Source organism: Ochotona curzoniae, unplaced genomic scaffold (assembly GCF_017591425.1).
Source record: "Ochotona curzoniae isolate NIBS_2020 unplaced genomic scaffold, NIBS_Ocur_1.0 contig_4148, whole genome shotgun sequence".
Classification (NCBI taxonomy): domain Eukaryota; kingdom Metazoa; phylum Chordata; class Mammalia; order Lagomorpha; family Ochotonidae; genus Ochotona; species Ochotona curzoniae.
This window is the reverse complement of record NW_024466146.1, coordinates 5,479,633-5,505,252: the sequence shown is the minus strand read 5'-3', so window position 1 is coordinate 5,505,252 and position 25,620 is coordinate 5,479,633. Positions and strand designations below refer to the sequence as shown.

General features: G+C 38.3%; 1 protein-coding gene and 1 long non-coding RNA gene across 10 annotated transcripts in view; one reads left to right on the top strand and one right to left on the bottom strand.

Annotated features, from left to right (window-relative positions):
* CREB1 (cAMP responsive element binding protein 1) overlaps nt 1-25,332 on the bottom strand; it is a 53,976-nt gene extending 28,644 nt beyond the window's left edge. For 2 of the 9 annotated variants that reach the window (XR_005884362.1, XM_040984553.1), the window contains exons 1-4: nt 25,126-25,326; nt 9,624-9,775; nt 5,835-5,956; nt 111-257 (exon numbers count right to left, since the gene is read on the bottom strand). Coding sequence is in view for 8 of the 9 variants with exons in the window: in XM_040984553.1 (XP_040840487.1) it covers nt 111-257; nt 5,835-5,948 (261 nt within the window). In the remaining variant the exon portion in view is untranslated. Of the gene's footprint in view, nt 1-110; nt 258-5,834; nt 5,957-9,623; nt 9,776-11,991; nt 12,139-25,125 lie in introns of all 9 variants that reach the window. The other 7 variants (XM_040984555.1, XM_040984556.1, XM_040984558.1 and 4 more) reach the window with 7 other exon arrangements.
* On the top strand, nt 23,497-24,153 carry LOC121159432. The gene is made up of 3 exons (XR_005884363.1): nt 23,497-23,588; nt 23,675-23,787; nt 23,966-24,153. It is a non-coding gene; the product is annotated as an uncharacterized LOC121159432 (long non-coding RNA).
* Nucleotides 25,333-25,620: the final 288 nt, after the last annotated feature.

Below are 25,620 nucleotides of genomic sequence, written 5' to 3'. Positions count from 1 at the left end.
TGATGTAAAATAATCTAGAATTTGTCCTTGTTTTCGTAAGTAATGAATGGAGAGAGATACATGTCTATAAAGAAGTTACAAAAGTGAATACAGACTATTTATACACATACCTGAACTGTCTGGACTTGTGGAGACTGTATAACTGATGGCTGGGCCGCCTGAATAACTCCATGCACTTGAACTGTCTGCCCATTGGGCAGTTGTACTAAAGTTACCGTGGGAGCAGATGATGTTGCATGAGCTGCTGGCATAGATACCTAGAGTGTTGAACATCGGAAAAAAATACCATCAGATACCTCGTTAAGACTACTCACGTTTAATATAAAATAACATTTCAGACACTAAAATACCATGATTGGAAATAAACTAACACCAAATGTACCATTCTTTAAAAAATAAAATGAACAGGTGTTCCCTCTCCATTTTTCAGTTCCTCCCAAGGGACAAAAGAGAAAGCTATTGTAGTACAATGTCAAAATATACTAAGCACCATTTTAGACGTATGCTGTTTAATATTTTCTCAGCTGTTTTCATATACCATTTCTCATTTTCTTCATTGAAGAAATTAAAATTACCTCCAAGTGGAAAACAAACAAAAAAACTGCTCAAAGAAGCTTAGCAATGTACCCAAAGTCAGCAGCAGAGTAAGTCCGTGGAATACGTGTTAGATAAGCTCTGTCCTGTTTCCAAACTTGGGACAAATTGCCATATTAAGTCCCACCTTATAAAACAGCATAGTTTTCATCCGTGAGAACATAGTAATAGGCATTATGAGCTGTAAACTTCTATTCCTCTCCTCTTCAACACCAACCATCACTGAACTAGCGATAATAGTTTAGGAATTGTTTTCATCATGAGTAAAGGGGGAGAGCTACAAAATACTCATGTAACAATTTTTTCCTTAGGCGCAAAAAGGCAGTTTTAATGAGTTAATATCCAAGTTAAAATGGCCTTTACGTCATAAGCATCTATCAGATGGTACTTATTGTTCCTATGCTTGAAGACATTTAGGGGTAGGAAGTCTACTTGCTCAGTCATTAAACAGTTACTGGGTATTTATCAGGGACAATATTCAAACTATTAAAAAAGAGAAAAATACAGTTGCCTAATCTCATGGAAATTATTAGGGACTCTGTCAAGGAACGGGAGAAGTAAATACAATCAGGTGGAGTAATGAGCTTTGCTAAGAGAAAAGCAGACACACAGAAGAGAACTACCCAACCTCCGAGGAGTAGAGGGCACAAGGAACAAGTCACACATGTTATGATGCCTTGCAGGAAAGTCACTCAACTTCACATAGGGTAGGGGACACTAGTAAACGCCAAGAGAAACAACAGACTGCACATGGCAGAGAAGGATAATCAGCAATTCAGTACTATTGGAACACTTAAATATGTTACTGCTGGACACAGGAAAGAGGGAGAGAGAAAATAACATAGGCAAGCAGATGCAAGCATGAATTAATTGTTAAAATAAAACTACATGCACATTACATTAAAGAATCTAATTTTGAGATTAGTGAGAAATCACTGAAGGGCTTTTGAATTTCTGAATATCAAAATGTTTGCATTTTAGACAGGTCACTTCAATGGCAGAATGAAATAACTAGTTTGAGGACTAACCAAGACAGCTTATGCAGTAGTTAAGGTGAAAATGGAAGTGAGAAATGTGGTGGTGCTAGTTGTAATCGCTGTCACAGCAGAGTAGTAGTAGCAAAAGGAATGAGAAGGGATTTTAGGAAAAGTTGGAGGCAGACCAAGAAGGGCTTTATGACGAGACGACTCACATTTTCTGTTTCTAAAAAGTTGGTAGGCTATGTCAACAACTAAAAAAGAATGCAAGAAGAAGGGCGGATTTTGGATGATTGGAGTTATAGTGTAAGATGATAAGACTGGTCTGACATCTGAGTGTGCAGATGGTTAGTGGACAGTTAAATATGTGACTGTGAGGCTGGGAAAGATGTCTACCAAAGATACAGTATTTGACAGAGAGCTGTTAAAATCATGAAACTTTTATCTTTGGACAATTAGGATGCCCTTATTACTTTCTGTTTAGCTGCTGTAAGTCTTCCTTACTTTTAGCTAGTTTTCAAAATGCGATTCACTGACCACACTTGCATTGGAGTTCACACAGGGAGCCTTGTTTATAATATTAAAATATAAGAAGGACCCAAGAATACTTTCCTTATCAATAAAACTTGAAAACCAAAAGCCTTAAAGTTATTTGGGAGCAGGTGAGGTAGAATATTAGCACTTATATAAAAAAAACTTTCCTAATATTTAAAGTAGTTACTACATCCTAATTTCCGAGTCTTCTCTAAAGTAAAAGTAATAGGCTAACTCAAGAAATAATCCCATTTTTTGCCTAATAAAGGCTCTTCTTGCTATGAGATTATCACATACAAAAATAAAATAAAAATCCTTTCAATTCCTACCATCCAGACTCAATCACCATTAATATTTTTGCTGTAGTGCTTTTGTGTGTTCTTTCAAGATGCTTATGCACAATTTTACAACACATTATCATGAAATCTATTTTACATTTCAAATCCACTATAACATCTTTAATTGTCTTCTTTAATGGAATTAATGGCTACATGTTAGGAGAAATTATATAATTGATTTAATAAAGGTCTTATTATTAGATATTCAGGTTTTCAAATTTTCCGGTTACAAGAACACTACAACTATTCTTTAAATCCAATTTTTTCCTTAGAACTGTAAAAACTTACATTACTGTGGTCTAAATCATAAGTCTTATTAATTTAAAAAGACTGCTTAGATTTTCTTGCTTTACCATTTAAGCTGAATTTGCTTTTTATCAAAACACACTTTGCTTTTTATCAAAACTGGGCCCGGCGGTGTGGCCTAGCAGCTAAAGTCCTCGCCTTGAATGCGCCAGGATCCCATACCCCCAATCTAGCTCCCTATTAAAGGCCTATGAAATCAGCAGAGGATGCCCCAAAACCATGCGGGAAACCTGGAAGAAGCTACTGGCTCCTGATTGGTTCAGCTCTGGTTGTTGTGGCAATTTATGGAGTAAACCAGTGGACAGAAGATCTTTCTGTTTCCTTGCTAAATCTACCTTTTAAATAAATATAAATAAATCTCAAAAAAAAGGTAATTATGTCAAATATAGGTATATGCTAAGGAACTTGATGAATAACTAAAATATCTCCATTATCTGGGAATCCAAGGAATTAAAAACCATATAAACGGGAACAGACAATAGCTTTCCAAAAATTCAAGTCTGATACTACCACTCCAGTTTTAAGCTGCTGATGCTGAAGCGTAGCCCGATTAAGGCGATAAATCAAACGTGCTAGGACTTTTTCTTTTACCTGAATTCCCAATCCAACTTTCTTATACTGATTTCCTGCTTAAAGACATAACTACAAGAACACAGAATGGTAAGGAGATAGTTTAGGAAGTAGACAGATGAAATGAAATGAACGGGAAGACCTTCAAAGGCCAACTTAGGAGCTGGATGGAGGGAGGGAAAAGCTGATTTGTATCACAAAATCCTCAAGTTTAGAACCTACAGCCCCTCAAAAGGTGCAGCAAGGACAGGCCAACTCTAAAGATGTCTAGGTAAAGGCCTTAAGAAGCAAGTCGATCCCCTCCCCAACTCCACAAACACAAACTACCTAGTCCTCAAAGAAAAAAACAGATGTATTATCTGGATAACATGTGGTCTGACTGTCTAGCAACATCCTAAATCCCAGCCGTATTCTGTCCTTTGGCTCTAACCCTGTATTTTCCTTTTTTAAAAAAGATTTATTTTTATTATTTTTTTATTGGAAAGGCAGATATACAGAGGAGACAGAGAGGAAGATCTTCCGTCCGATGATTCACTCCACAAGTGAGCACAACGGCCGATACTATGCCGGTCCTAAGCCAGGAGCCTCTTCTGGGTCTCCCACAAGGGTGCAGGGTCCCAAATCTTTGGGTTGTCCTCGACTGCTCTCCCGGGACACAGGCAGGGAGCTGGAAGGGAAGCGGGGCTGCCGGGATAGAACCGGTGCCCATATGGGATCCCGGGCGTGCAAGGCGAGGACCTTAACCACTGCGCCACCGAGCCAGGCCCTAACCCTGTATTTTCTAAACAAAATATTTCTGATTTTTTTCTTTGGGAATGATTGATGCCAACAGTAAAAACCTAAAACATTTGATATTAGGACCAGAATCCTTTTATGCTCCTATGCTGTGAAGTTCAATGTACCCACAGAGCTTCCAATATAGCTTTCTGCTCCTACAGACCTGAGTAAGCAGCCACAAATGATCAGATTTAAGAAAAGCCTCTGACATCAAAGATGGAGATTAAAACAATGGGCAGGAAAATTTATAGAAAGAATAATCTATGGGGAAAAGTTAAAATAAAACACAAGAAAAAGAACCTTAACATTTTCAGAGATAAGAGTAAATGCTGCTTTTGTGAGATATAAACAGGATGCTAATGAACACAAAAGAACTAGTCAGAGAATGAAGGAGCCTCTTGGAAATATGATAGTAGAAACAATACATTGAACATGGGAATGCAGCCTAGAAAGACAGTATCTGGACTCCCAAGAATTCTAGTGAGAAACGGGGAGAAACTGGAGGAAAAAACAATCAACCAAATAATTTATACAAACAATCCAAAATTAAAGACCCTAGTTTATACTATAAAGGACCACCTGAACCAAAATGTATCCCAACTAAAATCATAATGAAATTCTGAAGCTTCTGAACAGATTTTCTAAGATAATAAAGATAGAAAACAAGAAGCAGATTTAGCTTTTCTTATAACATTACAAAAAAGTTGTCACTGGATTGCTTCACAAAATTTTTTAAATAAGAATTCTTTTCCTAGACAGATCTTTCAAAAACATTGAAAGATGTACTTTGACTACATGGGAAACACAAAACTTCACCAAAAAGACAACAGAGCAACACTCGAGGTTCCCAAGACGACACTACACAGCAGATTCAAGGCAGCCAGACCAACAGAAGAGCATGATCCAAAAGACATGAACAATAGGACTGTTACCACCAAATGCCTGATGGCACTGCATCCTCTCTTTGAGCCTTCTGTTATCAAGTTTCCTTCTTACTCAGTAATTCCCTTGGGAGCTTTTAAACTCCTACGGAAATGGAGGTTAGACACACCACATCTTCTGCTGCCAGGATTATTTTTTCCTGGGACCCTTCAACTCAGACAATACCGCACTTTTACCTGGAAGGTTAATTTGGCTATTTCAATTGTTTATTCCCAACTTTCTTACTCGTATCAATTAAAAAATATATTTGTGAAAAATATTTGAGAACAAAATACTTGAGAACAAAAAGGATGAGTATATGTCCTTAAAACAGGGTGTTTAGGACAAAAACAAAATACAAGAATCAGCAATTCTATTTAAAATATACAGAATATAAAAATGATCACCCTTAAATTTACTTGCATGCCGATTTATTTATGTTTTAAAAGACTATACAAATTTAATCGTTCATATTACTTGTGCCCCTGTTCCCCCAAATAAATGTGTGGTATATTAAAAAAAAAAGTTGTTATAGCTGAATTCTTATTTCCTCATTTGAGACATCCAGTTAACTTAATCATTAAACAAAGATGTAACTCTTCTGGATCATGGAACTTAAAGTACCGTATTAGTGTTTAACACCACATTTTGCTGCTATGTTACTGAATTAATGCTAGCATTTCAAAACATACACTAACACTAAGTAAATAGGAATTCTGAGATTCTAATAACACCTCTGTTCATTCTACTTATATCTCCATATAAATAAATTCTCTTGGAAGAGACACGACTTGGAATCTCTCTATGTATTGTATACCTGGGCTAATGTGGCAATCTGTGGCTGGGCTTGCACTGTCATTTGTTGGTTTTCAGCTTCTGTTACAGCTGCATCTCCACTCTGCTGGTTCTCTGCTGCAGATTCCATGGTCATTTAGTTACCTACAATAATACGGAAGAGTGTTACGAGCACTACAGTGCTTCATGCTGTGTGACTTTAAAGGCAAACTTCGACTTATAAATACGTATTAAATGGTGGTTACGCTAGCAAATGCACTTAGAAATCTAGTTAAAATATAGTGTAGCTGAATTATTGTTGAGTTACTCCAAACTGACTGAGCTGTAAGAGTTCCAGTTTCTTTAAAAAAAAAAAAAAAGAAAAATATTTCTCCTTGGCTGATCATTTCTAGTAGGATATTACTCCAAATGGAAGTAAGAAATGATTTCTCTCTTCCTTCTAACAGAAAGGGTGGCAGGAAATTTACGGTCTCTTCCTCCCATATACACACTGCACCAATCAAGTACAAAGAATGGGCAGGGAACAGAAGTGAACTGGTGACAGAGTCTATCAGATAGTTCATGGTATCATCTATGAAGAGAGAGGCAACAGAAAAATTGTAAAGTACTTCCACAGATGATTGGTGGTAGAACAATATCAGTTTCAAGAGGCCAAGTTATGGATTTTCAACAAATTGAATAAATGTGCCATAAAGCCAAATTTCAGTTGCCAAACATTGAAAAAGTTCTGGTACAGGGTAGACACTATATTACATACATTCACACACAGAGAAAAATGCCACCACCCACCCCATGCAATTATTTGAGCTCTACAAAATTCTGGCTAAGTGAATCAAGATGGATCTTTATTGCTTCTTGAGTCCTGCTTTGCAAGGAGCTTCTAGCATTTGTTGGGGAGTCTGGCACTGCAGAGCAGCCCAAGTAACTGAAGAGCAGTGGTAAAGTGGAGGTGATTGAAATGTATGCCAACTGGAAAGCAGCCCTGTCTGAAAGATACAGGAAAGGGGGCGTGTTTCTAGGACACCGCAGTTATTATTTAGTACCTAGCATATTACCTGTTAAAACTGAATTCATAGGGAATACCTAAGTGATTCCATAAAGAAAATTCAAAAGCTTTCCCAGAATACATTTATTTCAGAATTCTGAAATTCACAATCAAAATGGTCACCTGTCCTTTTGTGATCATTACATACTAGTACAATGCTTTACATAGTAACACTCTCACTATGGAATTCTATGAAACAAAGTGTTCTACATGTGGCAATTAAAAATGGAAGTGAAAATATCTCTATGGAAATGAACAGGTTAGAATTACCAGAAAACCATTAGACATAGATGACAAAGGAAAAAAAAATAAGAAACTAATTACACTACTATTCAGAACAATCATAAAGCCAGCAAAATAAGTACACTGGGAAACCCATCGATTACATATAATCAGCACAGTAACACCCAAAATATACAACTACTATTAGTCAATAACAGACTCATATTACAGACTCATTGATAAAGATTGTTCAAGGGTATTCACCAGAGAAAATTTTTTTTAACAAGCAAGAAACCAAACAAGTGTCCATTGTGAGGACCATTAAAGAAATTACAGCATTGAAAAAAGAAAAAAAAAAAAAAACAACAACTGATGTATAATGCTAATGACACACTGTAAAACAGAACCCCATTTATGTTAAGGACTCCGTATGAAAAAGACATGGAGAATTAAGTTCTAATTTGTAAATGATAGCTCTGCAGGGGCAACAGGACTTGGCAGAGTTTTACAAAATGATCACTTCCACATTTTACTATCACATACTCAAATATTTTACTATTGATTGAGATCTTTTCCCCCTTCCCATGTGCATAAACTCAGCGTTATTCACATAATTTTAAAAAAATCTTTAATTCTGAAGCCATTGATAATTTTTAATGCTATAAACTAAAATTATATGAGGTATCTTCGGAAAAAAAAAAAAAAAGAACAGAAAGAAACTGTATAGTCTGGGGTCGGGGGAGAGAACAACTATGTAAGATTTTAACACCAAAATAAACTTTTAAACGTTTCTCACAAATTTTCTAAAGCTATCCTTATTCTCTGATCCAAGATTTTAAAAGTCCCAATTACTTTTTCTGTGAAATCAGCATTTTTATTTAAATTTTGCCTAAGTTATTTACCCTGTATCTTCAAACAGTAAAAAGATTTTTAAAAACTATCAAATAATTTATTTGTGATAATTAGCTGATTTATATAAAAATGCCTACATTTGTGTTATTTTAAACTAAGATACTTAAGAAAATGTCAAATATAATATAAAACAAAACCTTACCTACCCCAAAAGTTATCACTCTTTTGGTCTGGAATAAATAGCACATACAAGTAAAAACCCTAGAGTTAGGACTCCAATTAAAAATAATAAACACATCCATTCAAGGAAAGTACTGAGGCAAGGTAAATAGGAATAAACATCCACAAATTGTTTTTTGTCCCCTTCAATGTCATTTTAACTAGAATAAAGGTAAAGTCATTATCATATATCTCCTTTGTCAATAAGAGCACATGCAATCATCTTTTTAAGGCTTCAGTTCAAGTCACAATTTTGGGGAAATGTTCATCTACCATTTGACATTTGGTTAAAAGCAATCAATCTAAGGCACAGGTTAATCATGTTTCTTAATTGACTCTACAACACCTTGAGATTACTTTTCCCTTAACATTTACAGTAAGTGGCATCATTAAACTTTGTTTCAGAAAATGAAAGATTTCCTAAATTACAATAACGTATAAAGTAGCTATAGCTACAGAGGCTTTCAGGAAAGGAATGCAATTATTTGTTGTTAAGACACAGCAGGAGATTTCTAAAGCTTAGGAGCTCTACTTACACTGCTAGCGTTTTATTACTATTTCATTCAGGTGGCCTTATCCGTTTGTTTTCAGGTCAGGGAAAGCCTTCTTTGGTAACTTACCTTGAGTAGATATTAGCCACTTGGACAACTGTACACATAAATATATATTTCATCAGAAAACTTAGGTCTTTCTCAATGTGCTGGTGAGACTAATGTTTCGGATGAGCTCTGAGTTAACAGCCACTACAGGTTTTCACCTTAAGGGTGCTGAAATGGCAGTCTTCCAGACGACAGAACCCTGCATTTCAAGTGGGGGCATTTACTCTGTACTTTAAAAACTTCTGCTTTCTTTTGTTTATATTCTCAGGTGTGCAGAGAAAAGACACTACACTGTTGCGTGTAAAATCTTCATCAATGTTCCTATTACGTCAGTACTAGTCTGGCCAGTCAGTACCAGATCTGTCTGTCTTCTCACCCAGATCCAGTATGAGCTATTTCAACTAATGTAAACATTTCTAAAATTGCTTGAACATTCCTATCTCACTGACCAAATCTGAATTTTTTGAGACTTAAAAATATTGAAGAATGTTGTAAAATAGTAAAAGTACCAGGTACATATGAATTCAGAATGTTATATGATTCGCTTTGGAATACTGAAGACAGAAAAAACCTCAGAACTGTCTTACAATATAGAATTGGCTTCAGAGTTTGTGATTCCTGTTTTTATAATTCTGAATTTTAAAATTAATTTGGGATTGATATTTAAGATCTGGAGACTTTCATAATTTAATACTAAAAATTAAAGAGCAACCCTTTGGAAACTACGCATTTGTAACAAATTACAAAATTCCGCCAGCCTAGGACAAATAAATAATTTTAGCCAATTCACAGAGATACATAACATTTTGCTATAATCAGTTTCAAAATTCTACCTCCTAAGATTAAAAATAAAAAGTGAAGTGATTCTATTTACCTAATCTTGACAGAAACAAAGAATGCTGCTGTAGGTAGTTGGGGAAGGGAGCCTAACACTTGGTAGGAAGCTGGATTTGTCATGAAGCGGCATTGTCAGCAAGGGGTTGTTGGACAAATGACTTTAAGCGTTTTATGTTTCAGTTTCCTCATCTGTAAAAACAAGAAGGATTGATTAAAAGATTTTTCCGATTTATAATTCTCTGATCCTAATAACTGAGATCACAAAAAGGTACACATAAACATAATAAAAATATTATTTATGGTAAGGGTAGTATCTTTTCGTAAAAGATGTAAATATACATTACAAAGGAATATGAAAGCAGAAAGAATGGGTTACTTAGCTTCTTGATCTTGGATAAATACAGAAATACTTTTTGTATGCAATATCACAAGATGCCAATACAACTGAGATCTGTACTTAGTGTCTCTCACGTATTAGGTCACTTGAGTCATAACTGATATAGCTACTAAGTAGTTTTAGTCCTTTTCTTAATTTTCAAAGACGAGTGATTTTCCCTTCACATCTAAGAAATTTACCTGATTACATTTTTTCAAATGCAAAGGGTTTTTGTATCATTCCATGGCAAAGGTAGTAGCAGAGATAAATGTAAAATGAGTATTTCCATGCTATTCCAAAGAGAGTACGTTCTGTGGTAGTGTTTTGCAGGAGAGCAGCAAAATGCCAAAGAAACATTAATCACGAATAACAGTATGACAAAAATTTGGGGAAGAGTAACTTTTCTGACAAATAGTATCAGCAAATGCCTGAACTATGAGCTTTTAGAGAATGAGCTACTCAGGGACTTCACCTTTCTATGACAAAGAGAAACAACAAATGGTAATGCAGAATGAGCATGCTATAAAGTAACTGACAACCAAGAGGGCAAAATGAGAAGATACTCTGAAAGTTATTTTGGGAGTCTGTTGGCAGCACAGCAAGTTAACATCAGAGCACTGGTTTGAGTCCCAGACTGCTCCAGCTCCCAGTTATTCCCTGCAGACCCACCTGGGAAAGCAGAAGATGGCCAGGGTATCCAGCCAGCCTCCTGAGCATCCCCCCATAGTGGCCTGCCTAGAGGCTGGAATGGAGTTTCGAACCCAGCTGCAGCCTCATCAGCCCTGGTGGTTGCTATGTATTTGGAAGAGACGTCTTTCATTCTGCCTTTCAAATAAGTAAATAGTTTTTTTTTTTTAAGGTAAGTTATTGGGTTTCAAATTCTAACAATGCAATGAACTTAGCCTGTCTAGAGCAATAGATCCTTGGAAAATTCACTCATCAAAAACTGAGTACTCCGTATCAAGTATGGTTTAAACCACTAAGGTTAAAGCTCCACAGGGGAAAGAGAGCAGAGGAAAATGTACCATAACTCAGATGGTAGGAAGTCCTGGGTAGAAATACAAAGCTGAGGGAAAAGTGGTGGAGGAATTATGAGTCAATGAAGCCTTAATGATCACGTAGCATTTAAAGCTCACCCATTCAGCACCTATTCAGAACTACACTGAATGAGGGACAAATTCTGCTAGGACTATTTCCCTATCTATCTGCCAAAAGCAAGTTTACAACAAACTGACAAGCTAAAGCTTACCGAAGGAAAGCAAGGCTATATCACCCCTTTGTAATAATTAAGCAAACAGTGCTGTATGCCTTGTCCTTTACAATAAGATCACTGGCCTTTAAGAAGTAATGCACCTGGGAAAACAAAGTTGCTCCACAAGAGAACCACAACTCCCTCCCACCCCAAACCATTACAGTCCTTTACACTCTAGTTCAACTTTATGAACAATTAATCCATCTTCCCCATAACCTATCAAGATTAACTTAGTATATCAAACTATGACAAATTCAGTACCATTTAGGATAAAATACTAAAGAGAATTGTGAATTTTGGTTGAAAAAGCAACGCATTCCTTAGTAAAGGAAATGCACTATGATTTTATAAAACAACAAAGATCTATATGCTAATAAGTGGATAAGTACTCAACCTCTCACCAATCCAAATTCCTGAGCCTTAAGGGCATCACATAATCATACTTCAAGGTCTCCAGGGCTACCACTGCCAAAGGCATGTTTGGACACATGATTGTGGAACTAAAGGACTATTTTTGTTGTCACATCATATACTATTCTGTGGAAATATATGTAAAAACAACTACATGTGATGTGCAATGGTTTCTATCTACATAGTTACTCTGTGCTCAGATTTGGCTTTTAGGGCAATTACTGGATTAGCCTTGTTAGTATTCTTATACTTTCAACATATCTTGATTTTCTAAAGTAAAAAACAGTGGGAAAATTCAGTTGCTATACAGCAGATTTCAGCTTTCCAGGAACCAACAATCATATTGCTTTTATCTTTCTTGCCTACATTTTAGTTGTTAATCCTGAAATACTTGTCATTTATCTTCATCAGATGTCCAATTTAGCAGACTGGAGATGCATGCAATCAATACTGCAAAGTTAGTGATGGTTCAGGTTTCAGATGCTAGTAATAGTATACCATTGTGATGAACATCTTCAATGAAAGAAGATAAAAAGTATATTCAAATATTGTATGCGTATAAAAACCCCACAAATATGTGTGTATATTTGCACACATTCAGCAGACCTACTTCAGCTGCATAAACTTCTCTAACAAAATGACATTAAAACATTTTAAAGAACAAGTTAGAACAGACAACTTGAGGAACTAAATTGGTAATCCTATCAAGTTAAGTAAATTGTAATTTAGTTTTCAAACAGCTTTCTCTGGGATTCTACCTATGTCTTTCCCCTGTAAATGGAGAAATCCATATTTCAACTTTCAGCCTAGCTTTATACGAATTCTAGGATTTCACTTGGATGAAATTTAACCTATTTATAAAAATTAAAAGTTCAAACACTGGTTTAAGATTTTATATTCCCTTGACCAACTGTGACCTAATCAACTATGTAAACATCATCAAAATAAAGCAATTAAAAAATTTTTATATTAACAATAAACGCAATAATAATGCATTGGTATAACCTGACAGCCAACAACCACAAAAAAGTTGACATATAGCAAAAACAGAATCTTTTCAGTATTACTTGAAAATATTTTCCGACTGATATGTTTATGGAGTTTAAATCAGAGAACCTTAAAGTTCAATAAAGTTTATCATTTATTGAAATTTTGTGATTGCCAGTATTTGAATACCAACTTTTTAAAAATGTTTTTCTTTTAAAATTATGTTTTTTTAAGGATTTATTTTTATTGGAAAGTCAGATACAGAGGAGGAGAGAGGAAGGTCTTCTATCTGCTGGTTCATTCCACAAGTGGCTGCAAAGGCCGGAGCCGAGCTGATTAAAGCCAGGAACTTTTAGGTATCCCACACTGGTGCAGGGTTGTCCTCAACTGTTTTCCCAGGTCACAGTCAGGGAGCTAGACGGGAAGCAGGGTTGCCAGGATTAGAACCGGCACCCAGAGCCTATAAGGAGAGGACTTCAGCGACTAGGCTACTGTGCAGGGTCCCTGGATGCCATCTTTTATAAGTAAACTTACTTTTCCCCACCTTGCTAAGTGCTAGCATCCATATGGGCTGAAGTTCTAAATCTGACAGCTCTGCTTCCAATCCAGCTCCCTGCTTGTGGCCTGGGAAAGCAGTGCAGGACAGCCCAAAACCTTGGGACCCTGCACCCACTTGAGAGACTTGGAAGAAGCTCCTGGTTTAGGACTGGCACAGCTCTGGCCGACGCAGCCACTTGAGGAGTGAATCAGCAGATGAAAGACTTTCCTCTGTCTCTCCTCCCCCCATGTATCTGACTTTCTAATAAAAATAAAATAAAAATAAATTTTAAAAAATTAACTTACTTTTAAAACGTATTATATTATGGAAAATTGTTGTTAAAGCATTTAAAAGTGAATCAGAATATGATACATAGAAATACTGTGTGGTTATGACAGTCACCTCAATATATGTAACTAAGTTTCTAGTCCCTTTCAGCAAGAAATTTTTAAATAATTTCTCAAATTAGTTTTTATTTCTGTTTTTAAAGCATTGGCAAAATGCACTTGCCTTTTTGCCTTTAGGTAAGACTACTCATGGTTTTAAAACATGCCTTCATGTGCCTGGTCACAAAGAGACCATGTTGCTTAGCAAAGTAGTACCATGACTATGCAATATTATAGATAACACTTTATCACACTTCTTTCCATTCTGTTTTCTTGCCAAACACCCACCTGATATTACCTGCACAGTTTTTTACACTTCTGGAGCTCTAAAACCCAAGTTATAGATATACCAACATAGCAAGGGCTACTAAATCAGTTTTAGAAATGTTAAGGAAAAAATTATTTCACACCTGCTACAGTTACCTTTACAAAATAAATGTTTATGGTAACAAAAGACTGGAGTTGTTTTCAATTTTTAAACTTTGCTTCATAAACTAGCTTAATGTAAGGACCTAAAGGTTACCCCTCTGGGCCTGGTGAGATGGCCCAGCAGCTAAATTCTTGCCTTGCATGCACCAGGATCCCATATGCATGTCACTTCCCTGCCTGTGGCCTGAGAAAGCAGTAGAGCCCAAAGCCTTGGGACCCTGCACCAGCATGGGAGAACTAGAGGCTCCTGGCTTTGAAGCAGTGGGTGGAAAATCTTTCGGTTTCTCCTTCTCTATGTAAATATGCCTTTCAATTAAAAAGAATACTACTAATTAAAAGAAATCATAAAAAATGTTAACTCCTTAAGCTATGTGAAGATCATTATATTCAAATGGAAAATGAAAGCTCAGTACATTTTTAAAAAGTTTGTGAAGCAACACTGGTTGTTCTGATAGCTCTGTTTTGAACTAAATTTTGAAATACTGTTCCTAGTGAGGTATTTACAGAGTAGACTTGAACAGTGAAAATTTTCCTGAAGTGAGATAGCATAAGACTTAAGACAGGAATTCTAGTTGCAGCTGTGACTTTGCAGATGCAAAGGTAGAGATCTTATATGAGTCCTAAGGAATTTAAAAGGTGATACCACATAGCCTTTAATATTATAAAAAATTAAAAATTCCTTATAGATTTGGCACTAGAACTGCATACACTAGTATTAAGTAACACACAAATTATTCTAATTACATTTGCTTACTAATCAGGCCAAATATAAAGCCCAAGAATTCAAAGATAGAAAGGATGATAGAGACTGTTTAAAAATCAGTCACGGTTAATTTACAAGGCTGGCAAATAACGTAAAGACAACAGCACAAACTTTATGTACAATTTACTTTATTCTTAAGTCAGGGTTCATTCTTGGTGTCATATGTTCTATGGAGTTAGACAAATGTATGACCATGAGTATCCACCAGTATAATATGCAGTATTTATTGCATGTACAGTTTCTACACAAAATCCAAAACAATACAAAAACAAGTAAAAACAAAACCAAACCCTTGCTTCAAGCCATGCATTTATACTTTCAGTCCAACCTGACTGGTACTGACAGCCTATTTATGGCACTATTTCTACTGGTGCAAAGCTGATTAATCTGCATTACATAGCCCAGAATATTTCTTTCAAGTGAACCAATTACAAATCAAACCAATATTGCTTAGGAAAAAATTCTACTAATCATTAATAAAACAAAACATTGAACATTTCATTTACAAAAAGATAACACTACAAAACACTGAAGTCTATGCCTTCCTGTGTGGCTCTGCAAAGTTTCCCACTTGAAATTCCCCAGAGCTCAGTCCAGTCATTGGTAAAATATGTTACAATGTAAGTCATGGGTAAAAATCTTTAACTGAATTTCCTCAACACAATTGACTATATGAGTAACACACTATACCCACATAGACTAATAGATTCCCTCATAACCAGTAATTTTAACAATATAATCCGTTAACATGTTTCAAAGTTGTCATTTCTTCACTTGATCTTTGCTTCTTTTCAGCTGTCACTCCACACTGAATGATGTGGACAGACAATAAAAGGAAGAGAGAAGACCAACTCCACACACAGTCGCCACTTAGTCATTCTTCATTAAAATAATGGATTTCTGCTTGGGCTTTCATGGAGGTACTTACAAGTGTTTAAGTAATAAATAAGAAAGCAGTGTGTAAGATATGAATGACATCAAGAACATCAGTACTAAAACAAAAGATGAACTGGAATTAGCAAAAAATTATAAGCTCTTGTACTTTAAATGTCACCACCAGTAATATGAAAATATAACCCTTAAAATGAAAGAAATCTTCCGTAGATGACGTAACTGATAAGGGAATGGTAGCTCGAATGAACTATCGTAACTCAACAAAAGTCCCTTAGATTTAGAATTCTCAATAATCTTGTGAAAAAAAAAAATACTTGATAACATTAGCTGTTAGAATGGAACCTCATGTGAAACCTGTATACCTCCACTGGAATGGCTAAAATTACAAAAGGAGGTAATAATGATTTTTAGTGATGATGTGGAAAAATCAGGACCCTCACAGTGCTGGCGGGTGGTGTAAAAACAAACAAAAAACCCTAGCAGTTACCATGCAACTCAGCAATCCCATTCCCAGGTATATACCCAAGAGAAATGAGCCAAGTTCACACAGATGAAGGTTCAAGGCAACATGACCCATGCAGTTTAAAAAGTGCAAATTTCCATTAACTCATAAATGGATACAGAATGTCCATAAAATGGACTTTTAGCTATGAAAATTAATATGTATTGCAACATCAACCATCCTTGAAAACATACTAAGTAAAAGCTTATCACAACGAGCAGTATGTTGACAGTATGGCCCCATTTATATATAGCATCTAAACAGATGAATCTATTGAAACAAAGTAGATTAGTGATTGCTTTGGGCTGGGATATGTAGAGATTAAGGGGTGATGACTAAGAGGTATGAGGCTTGTTTTGGGATACTGAAAATTAACACAGACTATGTGGATACATACATAACAGTGAACATACTAAAAACTGAGCTATATACACTAAATGGGTGGACTACATGGCATGTAAATATATGCCAATAAATCTTTTATTTAAATTTACTCAAAAGACCGTAACATAGAAAGAGATCTTCCATCCTTGGGTCCACTCCCCAAATGGTTGCAATGGCAAGGTCTGTGCTGGGCTGAAACCCGGAGCTCAGAGTCCTGCAATCTCCCACACAGGTGCAGGGGCCCAAGCACCTGGACCATCTTCTTCTGCCTTCCCAGGAGCATCCGCAGGAAGACGAGTCACCAACTGGTGCCTATATGAGATGCTGGCATTGTATATAGCAACTTAATGCTCTATATAACACTGGCCCCTAAATTGTTTTTCTCCTTGAAAAGGATGCAAGATATGCAATTTTTATCTGCAATGTAAGTTCATACGAACCACACACACATACACCCTGGAAAATATGGGGAACCAGAAGCAAACATTCAAGGTTCCTTTAAAACACGGCTCTACAACTGAATTATCACTTTCTTTACCAATTTGTGAGCATAGCAAGCTCATATGACTTTAGTGCCTGTTTCTGCTGTCCACTCTACTGCCTAGAATGCAATCCTTACCTCTACCTGATTAAATTCTTCAATTTAAATTCTACTTTTCCCGTAAAATTTTTTCTTAATCTTCCTCTCAACTCTGTAGCTCTGAGGCAGTAGTGAATATTACTTTTTACATAAACCATATTTCGTTTTAAAAAAAATATTTTTGTTGGAAAGTCAGCTACATAGAGAGGAAGATTGTCCATCCACTGATTCACTCCCCAAGTGGCTACAACAGTTGGGGCTGAGCTGATCAAAAGCCAGGAGCCATGAGCCTCTTCCTTTGGGTCTCCCACATGGGTGCAGGGTCCCAAGGCTTTGGGCTGTCCTTGAATGCTTTTCCAGACCATAAGCAGGGAGTTGGGTGGGAAATGGTGCTGCTGGAATTAGAACTTGGGCACCCATATGGGATCCTGGCACGTGCAAAGCAAGGACTTTTGCAACTAGGCTACCATGCTGGGCTCCAATGATATGATTCTTATTTCACCCTCTCCACCATACCATACCATAATCTCTTGAAGGTATAAATCATACACTAAGGCCTTATTGTTCAGAGCAACTAGGATGATCTTAACATCTAAGTTATTTTTCTAAATTTCAAATTGAAAACATCTTCTTGTGATTATCTCATGAACTGCAATAAAGTTAAAGCTTAATGAATTTTCACTGAATAAATGATTAAAAGGTAATACATAAAATCAAGGTATTAATGTTACTGGTCAACAACATGGAGTGCATGTTTAGTGGTTAAGCAGTTTGTGGTCTCACAAGTGTTTGATTCAATTCCTGGCTCCAACTCTTGACTTCAGTTTCCCACTAGGACAAGTTTTCTGATTTAGCAATAGCTCAATTGAGCAACTGCCACCCCGGGCAAGGCCTGGAATATTTCCAGGCTTCTAGCTCTGGCGCTGGCCCAGTCCTGGCAGTTGTGGGCATTCTGGGATGAACCAGGAGATAGGAGCTCTGTCTGTGTATCTGCCTTATACAATAAAATCAAACAAACAAAAAGAGAAAACCAAAATTCAATAAACAGTCAAACAGTCACAGCGAACAATAAAATAGGGTGGTTACTAATGTAAGAAAATGATATCCTTTTAGGAGTACAAATGTCTCAAACATTAATTTTCACTTCAGTGCTGAAAACCTATTTCTGAGTTTACAACTTCAATGACTTTCACCAACATGGACAATTCTCAACAACAGCCATTTACTCACCCCTGCCTACATTACCAGCATTCATTTACCTCTACGCTGGCACATAATTACAAGAAATGCATAGGTGTATAATTTTTTGATAGAAAAAAATCTGTTGCAGGGGATTAAGCTGCCACCTGCAATGCTCCCATTCTGCAGGAACACTGGTTTGAGGGCCAGCTGCTCTGCTTGATTCAGCTCCGTGTTAGTGGCAGGGAGGGCAGTGGAAAACGCCCCAAGTGTTTGGGCCCCTGCCACCCACGACAGAGACCAGGATGAATCTCCTCGTTTTGACCTGGTCCATCCCTGGCTGCCGCAGCCACCTGGAGAGTGAATCAACAGGTCTATGCATCTCTCCTTCTCTCTGTAAATCTGCCCTTCAATAAAAATGAACAAATCATTAAAAACAAAACAAAACAAAAAAACACAAAACAAACCCCCTCTAATAACAAAAAATTAAATCTTAGCTTCAGAGAAAATTCACTCATCTTTGAGGACACCTCCTGTCACTACGGGCATATTTTTCCTCCACTTTGAACAGTGAGGTTCTTTCTTGACTATCTTAACTGATTACTCTAAACAACAGTGGTCTTTTGTCCTTTCAGAAAAAAAAACCCTCAGCATTGATCCTCAGATCTTTTCTTCTCCAAGTCTTGTCTCTTTTTAGGTTATTTAAAGATTTTACAGTAGTCTAATAGCAGGAAGAAAATAAAAAATCAAAATCAACACTTCTTCTTTTTTTTTTTTTAATCTGTCGGCAAAGTGGGTTTATGATAAACTTTGCAACCTTACCTCAACCCCAAAGAGAAGGAACTTAGGCATTTAAAATTTTATTGAGGGCTGCATTTTTTTAAGTTGAGATTTTTATAACTAGTTTCAAAAATTGATAAACACATAGATGAGTAGAAATCTGTACAAAATATAAAATATCTTCATGAGGTCTTGTCTAGCAGAGCTTAAGGCAGGAGAAAAATTCAAAACAGAAACCTCAGAATAACAGGTAAAGAGCTGAGACAGCCACATAGTTGTTTCAAGAGGAGAAATGAAATATGAATGAAGAGAAAACCTAACAGCTTACACTCATGCAAGTTTCATAAAAACCTACATGTAGGTATGAGAATACGGAATAAGCTTAAAACTATATATATCTGAAAGTAAGTTTCCTAACTGATTCAGAAAAAGTACTTCATAAAGATTTTGGAAAAATGGAACTGAAACTTGATTTAGTGCCAAAATTTTTGACACTGAATGTATATTTTCATAATGTGTATTTTGCATGATCCTGTGAAGTGCTTATGTATATATTAAAACAGCAGAACACAAAAAGTCACTGAGCTTTCCAGTAAAATAAAAATATGTTCTGGAAGGAAAAATTCCTGGCTTTACAGATTAATTATCTACACTATCTTCTCCCCCTAAAGCTCTAAAACACTCTGTAGACGTTTTAATCAGTTAGCAAAAATAGCACATTAACTTTTTTTAAAAATCAAATACTAGTAAAACTTCAAAATAACAGCAAAATGTCCTCACATGACCAACTTCACATATGCTCTTGCGGCCTTCACTATAACCTCAACACACAAAGAATGAAACGCACAAGGACAGCTTTATTTCATGATGACTTTGGAAGAATAACTTATTTGTGTCTAGTTACTGTAAGTGCACTTTCTGAATTTAATCAAATTAAAAACAGCACATGTACTTTAATGATAAATACACCAATACACACATTTAATATATACTATTGCCTAATGTTGCTATGAAAAGCTTAAAAAACAAAACAAAAAAACCCAGAAATAGAAGCAATGAAACTTGTGTGATTTAGCCTAACTGGTTAATCAAGGACTTCTACAGTTGAGAAAGAAACAAAAATCTAACCAGTAAGGTTTATAATCTTAGTAGACTCACATAGGGGAAGCCACATCTTCAGTTTAGGTGCAGAATATAAAACCCATTAATAATTAACACTAAGAAATTTTGGAAAGCTATCAAGGTAAGTTAAAGTGTACATAACCAATAAATAGATGCAGAGGTAGTATATTTTTATTATTCAGCCATATTAGGTAATAATGCTCCATGAGTCACCTGCTCTAAACACAGACTGGATTATAGGTAATGTTCTGATAGAAAACTACAGAAACTTTTTACTGGCCAAAATAATCATTGAAGGCAACAGCCTCTTCAAGACTCTAAGAGGGCTGGCACTGCAAGATACTAAGCTAAGTTGCCACCTGCAATATTAACACTGCAAGCATTTTTATTTTTAAAGATTTATTAATTTTTATTGGAAAGTCAGGTTTACAGAGATGTTTCATCTGCTGATTGACTCCTCAAGTGGTCATAAAGGCTGGAGCTGAACAGATCGGAAGCTCTTCCTTTGGGTCTCCCATGCAGGTGTGGGTCCAAAGGCTTCGGCCATCCTCTACTGCTTTCCCAGGCCACAAGCAGGGAGCTGGATGGGAAGTGGAGCAGCCGGGATTAGAGCTGGTGCCCATATGGGATTCTAGTGCATGCAAGGCGAAGATTAAGTCACTAGGCCACTATGCTGGACCCGACTGCAAGAACTGTAGCAGACTAAATTCACCATATGTTAAGGGTGATTGGTCTTCTTCCTCATGTAAGAAAACACTTTAAAAACTTCATGATACAAATAACTTTTAAATCCTTCATTGTTCCATGACTTTTTTTTGAAAATCCCTAATATATCATTATTTTAGTAAGACTTGTCAAATATGACAATAGAAAGGACATAAGGCAGTTTAAACGACAGCTTCCTATGAAAAAAAAAAAACCTTTCACTCATATGTTTTCATCTAAAGAAATGTGGCACTATGGCAAATTTCTTTAGTTTAAAAGATCATACAAGATCTAAAAATATGTGCTGGGCAAGTTAGCTTAACTGGTTAAATGTTCTACCTCCAAGCACCAGGATCTCATATGGGCTCTGGAAAGCAGCAGAGCACAGCCCAGAGCCTAGGGACCCTGCACCTACATGACAGACCCGGAAGAAGTCTGGCTTTGGATTGGTGCAGTTTTGGCCACTGAAGCCACCTGGGGAATGACCTGGTGGATGGAAGATCTTTCTGTCTCTCCCTCTCTCTGTAAATCAGTGTTTTCAAAAATAATAACCACCACCTAAAAGTTGAAATGAGTTCACTAACTGGTTGAGAGATACAAGTGCATCTACACACAACGATAAACACACAAAGAAACTATTCATGGGCTGATATTAACCAACTGCTAAACTACATTAGGTGGAAGGGAAGGAAAAAAACATGATGTTATAGTATGTATCACCGGTATAAAAAGTGGGGGGAGGGTATGGATAAAATAGAAAAAACAAAAAGGGTAACAACTGGGTGATGGCCGAGAGAATGCAGGACATCTTGTTGCACTGTCTGTTCTCAATCATGAGGCTATGACTTCTGTGTTAGAAGGACTAATACCGCTTCACTAACAGTGGATGTCTTTTTCAATGCTTTCTCCCGACAGGCATTCTTGTTGTTCACTGTGCTCCCAAGAATTTCTTGGGGATAGAGAGACATTTACTCATCTTTGGATTGGCTGAAGTCTATTAAATGCAGTGCTAACACCATAATAAACGACTTTAAAATGCCTATTATTGTATGGTTATCACTAAGGAAAGCTGAAGCCTGCAGAAGAAACCTGCCAAGGTCCCCCAGGTGGAAAGTTAAAATAAAAACTTTTAGGATAAAACAGTTACCTAGTGACGAGTTGAACTCCTTGAGGAACTTTACATTTATCTCGAAACCCTGTAAGTGTGGCATTATTCTAACTTTAAAGATAAGGAGGCTGAGACTCAAGGAGATTAAGAAATTTCCCCTAGGCCAGGTCACAAAATTCTTGCAGGTAGGCACATGACAGCCATGGCAAAGCTGGGATTCACATTCCAGCCAGATTCTAAAGGTATCTTTCAGCTACACTGTTGCACTTAAGTGCTAAATAAATAATTTTAATTACTACAACTGTAAAATTGGGTCCGCCCATGAATATGGAAAAAATTTTGTTTTTTTCTTTAGATTTACTAACATCCAGTACATTCTTAAATTCAGATATGAGTTCCAGGAAATAAGAATCTACCAGAAGTTATACCAGAAGTTATACAGTACACGAAGAAAGATGTTTGCAAGCCCATGTCACAGGTTAGGACACCTAAAATAAGCTTATGTAGCTATATGTGATATTAACGGAATAAACAAAACTATAAATTCCAGTGACACTATAGGGAGTAAGTTACATGTAAGTAATTTTCGGTACTGTGGGGGGGAAAAAAAGAATTTTTAAATTTTGCTAAGTGGAAGTTACATAGTTGATTTCATTATGCTACTATGCAGAAACAACCAAATGGAATAAGACAATAAACCTACTTTGCAAAGAAACTAAACTTTCAACTAATCAGATCTGAGTTTCAGAAAGCAAGAAAAACAAGTGTGTTATTTTATGAATAAGGTTTTAAGCCTCAAGTTTCCAATTCTGTAAATCTTCCAATGACTTAATATTTATTTCAAATGGTGTATATATATCATTCAATGTCACTATAGTTGTTCTTCATACAGTACAACGGCACATAATGGGTTAAGTTTAAATCTCTTAGTCCAGAAAAATTATCTCCAGTGGTTAACACTATAGTTTTAAATTCCAAAAGGAAAATTCCATCAAAAAGAACTCCCTAGATTCTGAATGCCAATGTCCAATTAAAATCTTTTTTTTTACCCCAACTAATTTTTTACTGAACCTGGGAGAGTACAGAGGTTTAATTTCATGCCATATTCCTGGTGAATGTTCAAATATCAGTGAACAGAAAAGTTTGAGAAGTTTCAGCTGAAATTGCCAATCACAAGTTATAAATCTGTAAAATTAAATAATAAAGACTTTTGGCCAAGACTGAAGACTACATTAGCAAACAATTTTTTTTTTTTAAAAACTCACAAGGGAAGACTTGTGTATTCTCCAAGAGAAAAACAATCTACTCAATTGCTGTTGTTTTGCAAAGTTTTTTTTTTTTAAGGAGAAAACAGTAATCTACCATCAACAATAATTTTCTCAATGTTTGGAAATAAAATTCCCTTTATCTGCATTTTCATAAGTTTTTTTGGTAATGGCAAATTGCTAACGCGGTCTTTAAAAGACCAGCAACACAGCTCAGTAGGTTTGCAAAAGTGACTTGGACACGGGAAAGTGGGAGGACAGGGCTTCCATCAGTCAAGATTCACTCCTAAACCAGAAGCCTTGCTTGCGTGCACCATCACAACTCAAGCACACGGTGACAGGTGAGTTATTCTTAAAACAAAATATCTGTCCATTTTCTTCACAGCACCTAAAAACGACCGTTAAAGGCTCTTTACTTTTAAATCAGGAAATGGTTAAAAGTGCAAGACATCAAAGGATTTACCATGAAGTCTTTTAGCAGGCCGACCTAAGGGCGCCAAGGCTACAACGAAACTCTTCAGGAGGAATGACAACCCCGAAGTAGGTCATACTCCACGTCCTTTACAATTTCTCTTTTATTTTTCTGTTGTCTTTTTCTCTACAGACCGGGGGGCAGGGGGGGAGCTTTGTGACTTAAATTCCAGAATGGGGCTTCCTACGGCATGGGAGACGGCTAACTTTTAACGTCTATTTTTAGAATATTGTTTTAAATTCACAGAAACACATGGAAAACCTGGTAGGGGGTGAGGAGAGACCAGATGACTCACGCGGCTGACAATGTTTGCCCCCCCCCTCCAGTGATGTAAAACAAAAGTCGGCTAAAATCCTCGTTTCAACGAAGTGTTCGAGTGTCAGACCTTACTAAAAAGGGTTAAAACCGAAACTGTTTCAAACACCAGCTTCCCTTTTACAAGATCCCAATAGTTTTTTTAGAAAGTTATTACAAATGTTTTTCTTAGCACCCCGTGCCTTCCAAAAAAGAACGCATTTCCATGACTACTAGCTTAAAAAAAAGGGGGGGGGCAGAGGGGGAGAAAAAAGGGAAAAAGTCAAAAAATTCCCTCAAAAAGCACGACCTCTCTCATCAGCTCAATTGAGCGGCAAAGGGCAGAAAACAGCATTTCCTCAACGGCGTGGGAGCGGGGGTGGGGTGGGGTGGAAAGGACACGAAGAGAAAAAAAAAAAATACAGCACGAGAAGCAAGCTTGGGGTTCCAACTTTATTGCACAAAGAGCGTGGCGAGGGGAGCGGGTCCCACGCTGCGGCTGTGCCCCCGGCGAGGCGGGCACGCCGGGCTCGGAGGCCGCCGGCGAGGCGGCAGGCTCGTCCACCTGCTCCGCTCCTTCCTCGTCCGGCCCCGCGCGGGCACCCCGGGCGGGCAGGGTCGGGGCGAGGCCGGGCAGGGCCGAGGGGCCGGCGGGAGGCCCGCGGCCGAGCCGGGCCGGGCGAGCGAGCGAGCAGCGGGGCAGCGCGCCGACGGCCTCCCCCGGGGCGGCTCCCGGCTCCCGGCTCCGCGCCCGGCCCGGCCCGGCGGCGGGAACGCGGGCGCCAGCTCGCCCGGCCGCCCGCCCGCACACACACACACCCCCGGCCGCCCGGCTCCCACCCCGCCGGCCGCCCCCCGCCATGAGCGCCGCCGCTGGCTGCAGGCAGAGTCGCTGCCGCCCCGGCCGCCGCTGGCTCCAGTCCGCCGCCATTATTCTTTGTTCGCTGCGAGCGGCGGCGATGTTGTGGGGCTACGGGCGGAGGCTCCATCTTTACCGCGGCCCCTCCTGCGAGGGGAAGGCCCCGAGCGCGGGTGTCCGGCGCCTCCCCGTTTCCCCCTCCGTCCCCCCGGCTCTCTCTCGGGCTCCTGCCTCCTCCTCCTGCTCCTCTTACCGGTGGTACAAGCTCCTCCGTCACTGCTTTCGTTCGCGGCCCGGATCTCGCTGGAGTTTTATTCTCTCCCCCACGTAACACACCGCGTCAAACTACACCTCCGCCGCGTCACTCACCAACACTCCGCTTCTCCCAGCCGCCCGGGCCACAGGCAGCAGCAGCCGCCGCCGACTGAGGAGCCGCAGCCAGGGAGCCAGCCAGCGCCGCCCAGTGCCGAGTGCGCAGCGGCCGCGCACGGAAACAGCCGAGCGCGGCCCGGAGTCGCTCGAGCGGCCCCGCCCCCGCGCCGCAGGCGGAACTTGCCGAAGGCCTTCGGGCTGCTTCGGCCGAGGCGGAGGTAGCTGCTCCGCGTGTGGTGGGGGGGGGGGTAGAAGAGGACGGGCGAATCGGGACGGGGCGGGGCGGCGTGGGGAGGGGAGTGTGGCCGAGACCTAGTGAGGAACCCGCCGTACCCCAGCGTGGCGTTAGGGGCCCCCCGATGAAGCCCCCCCACCC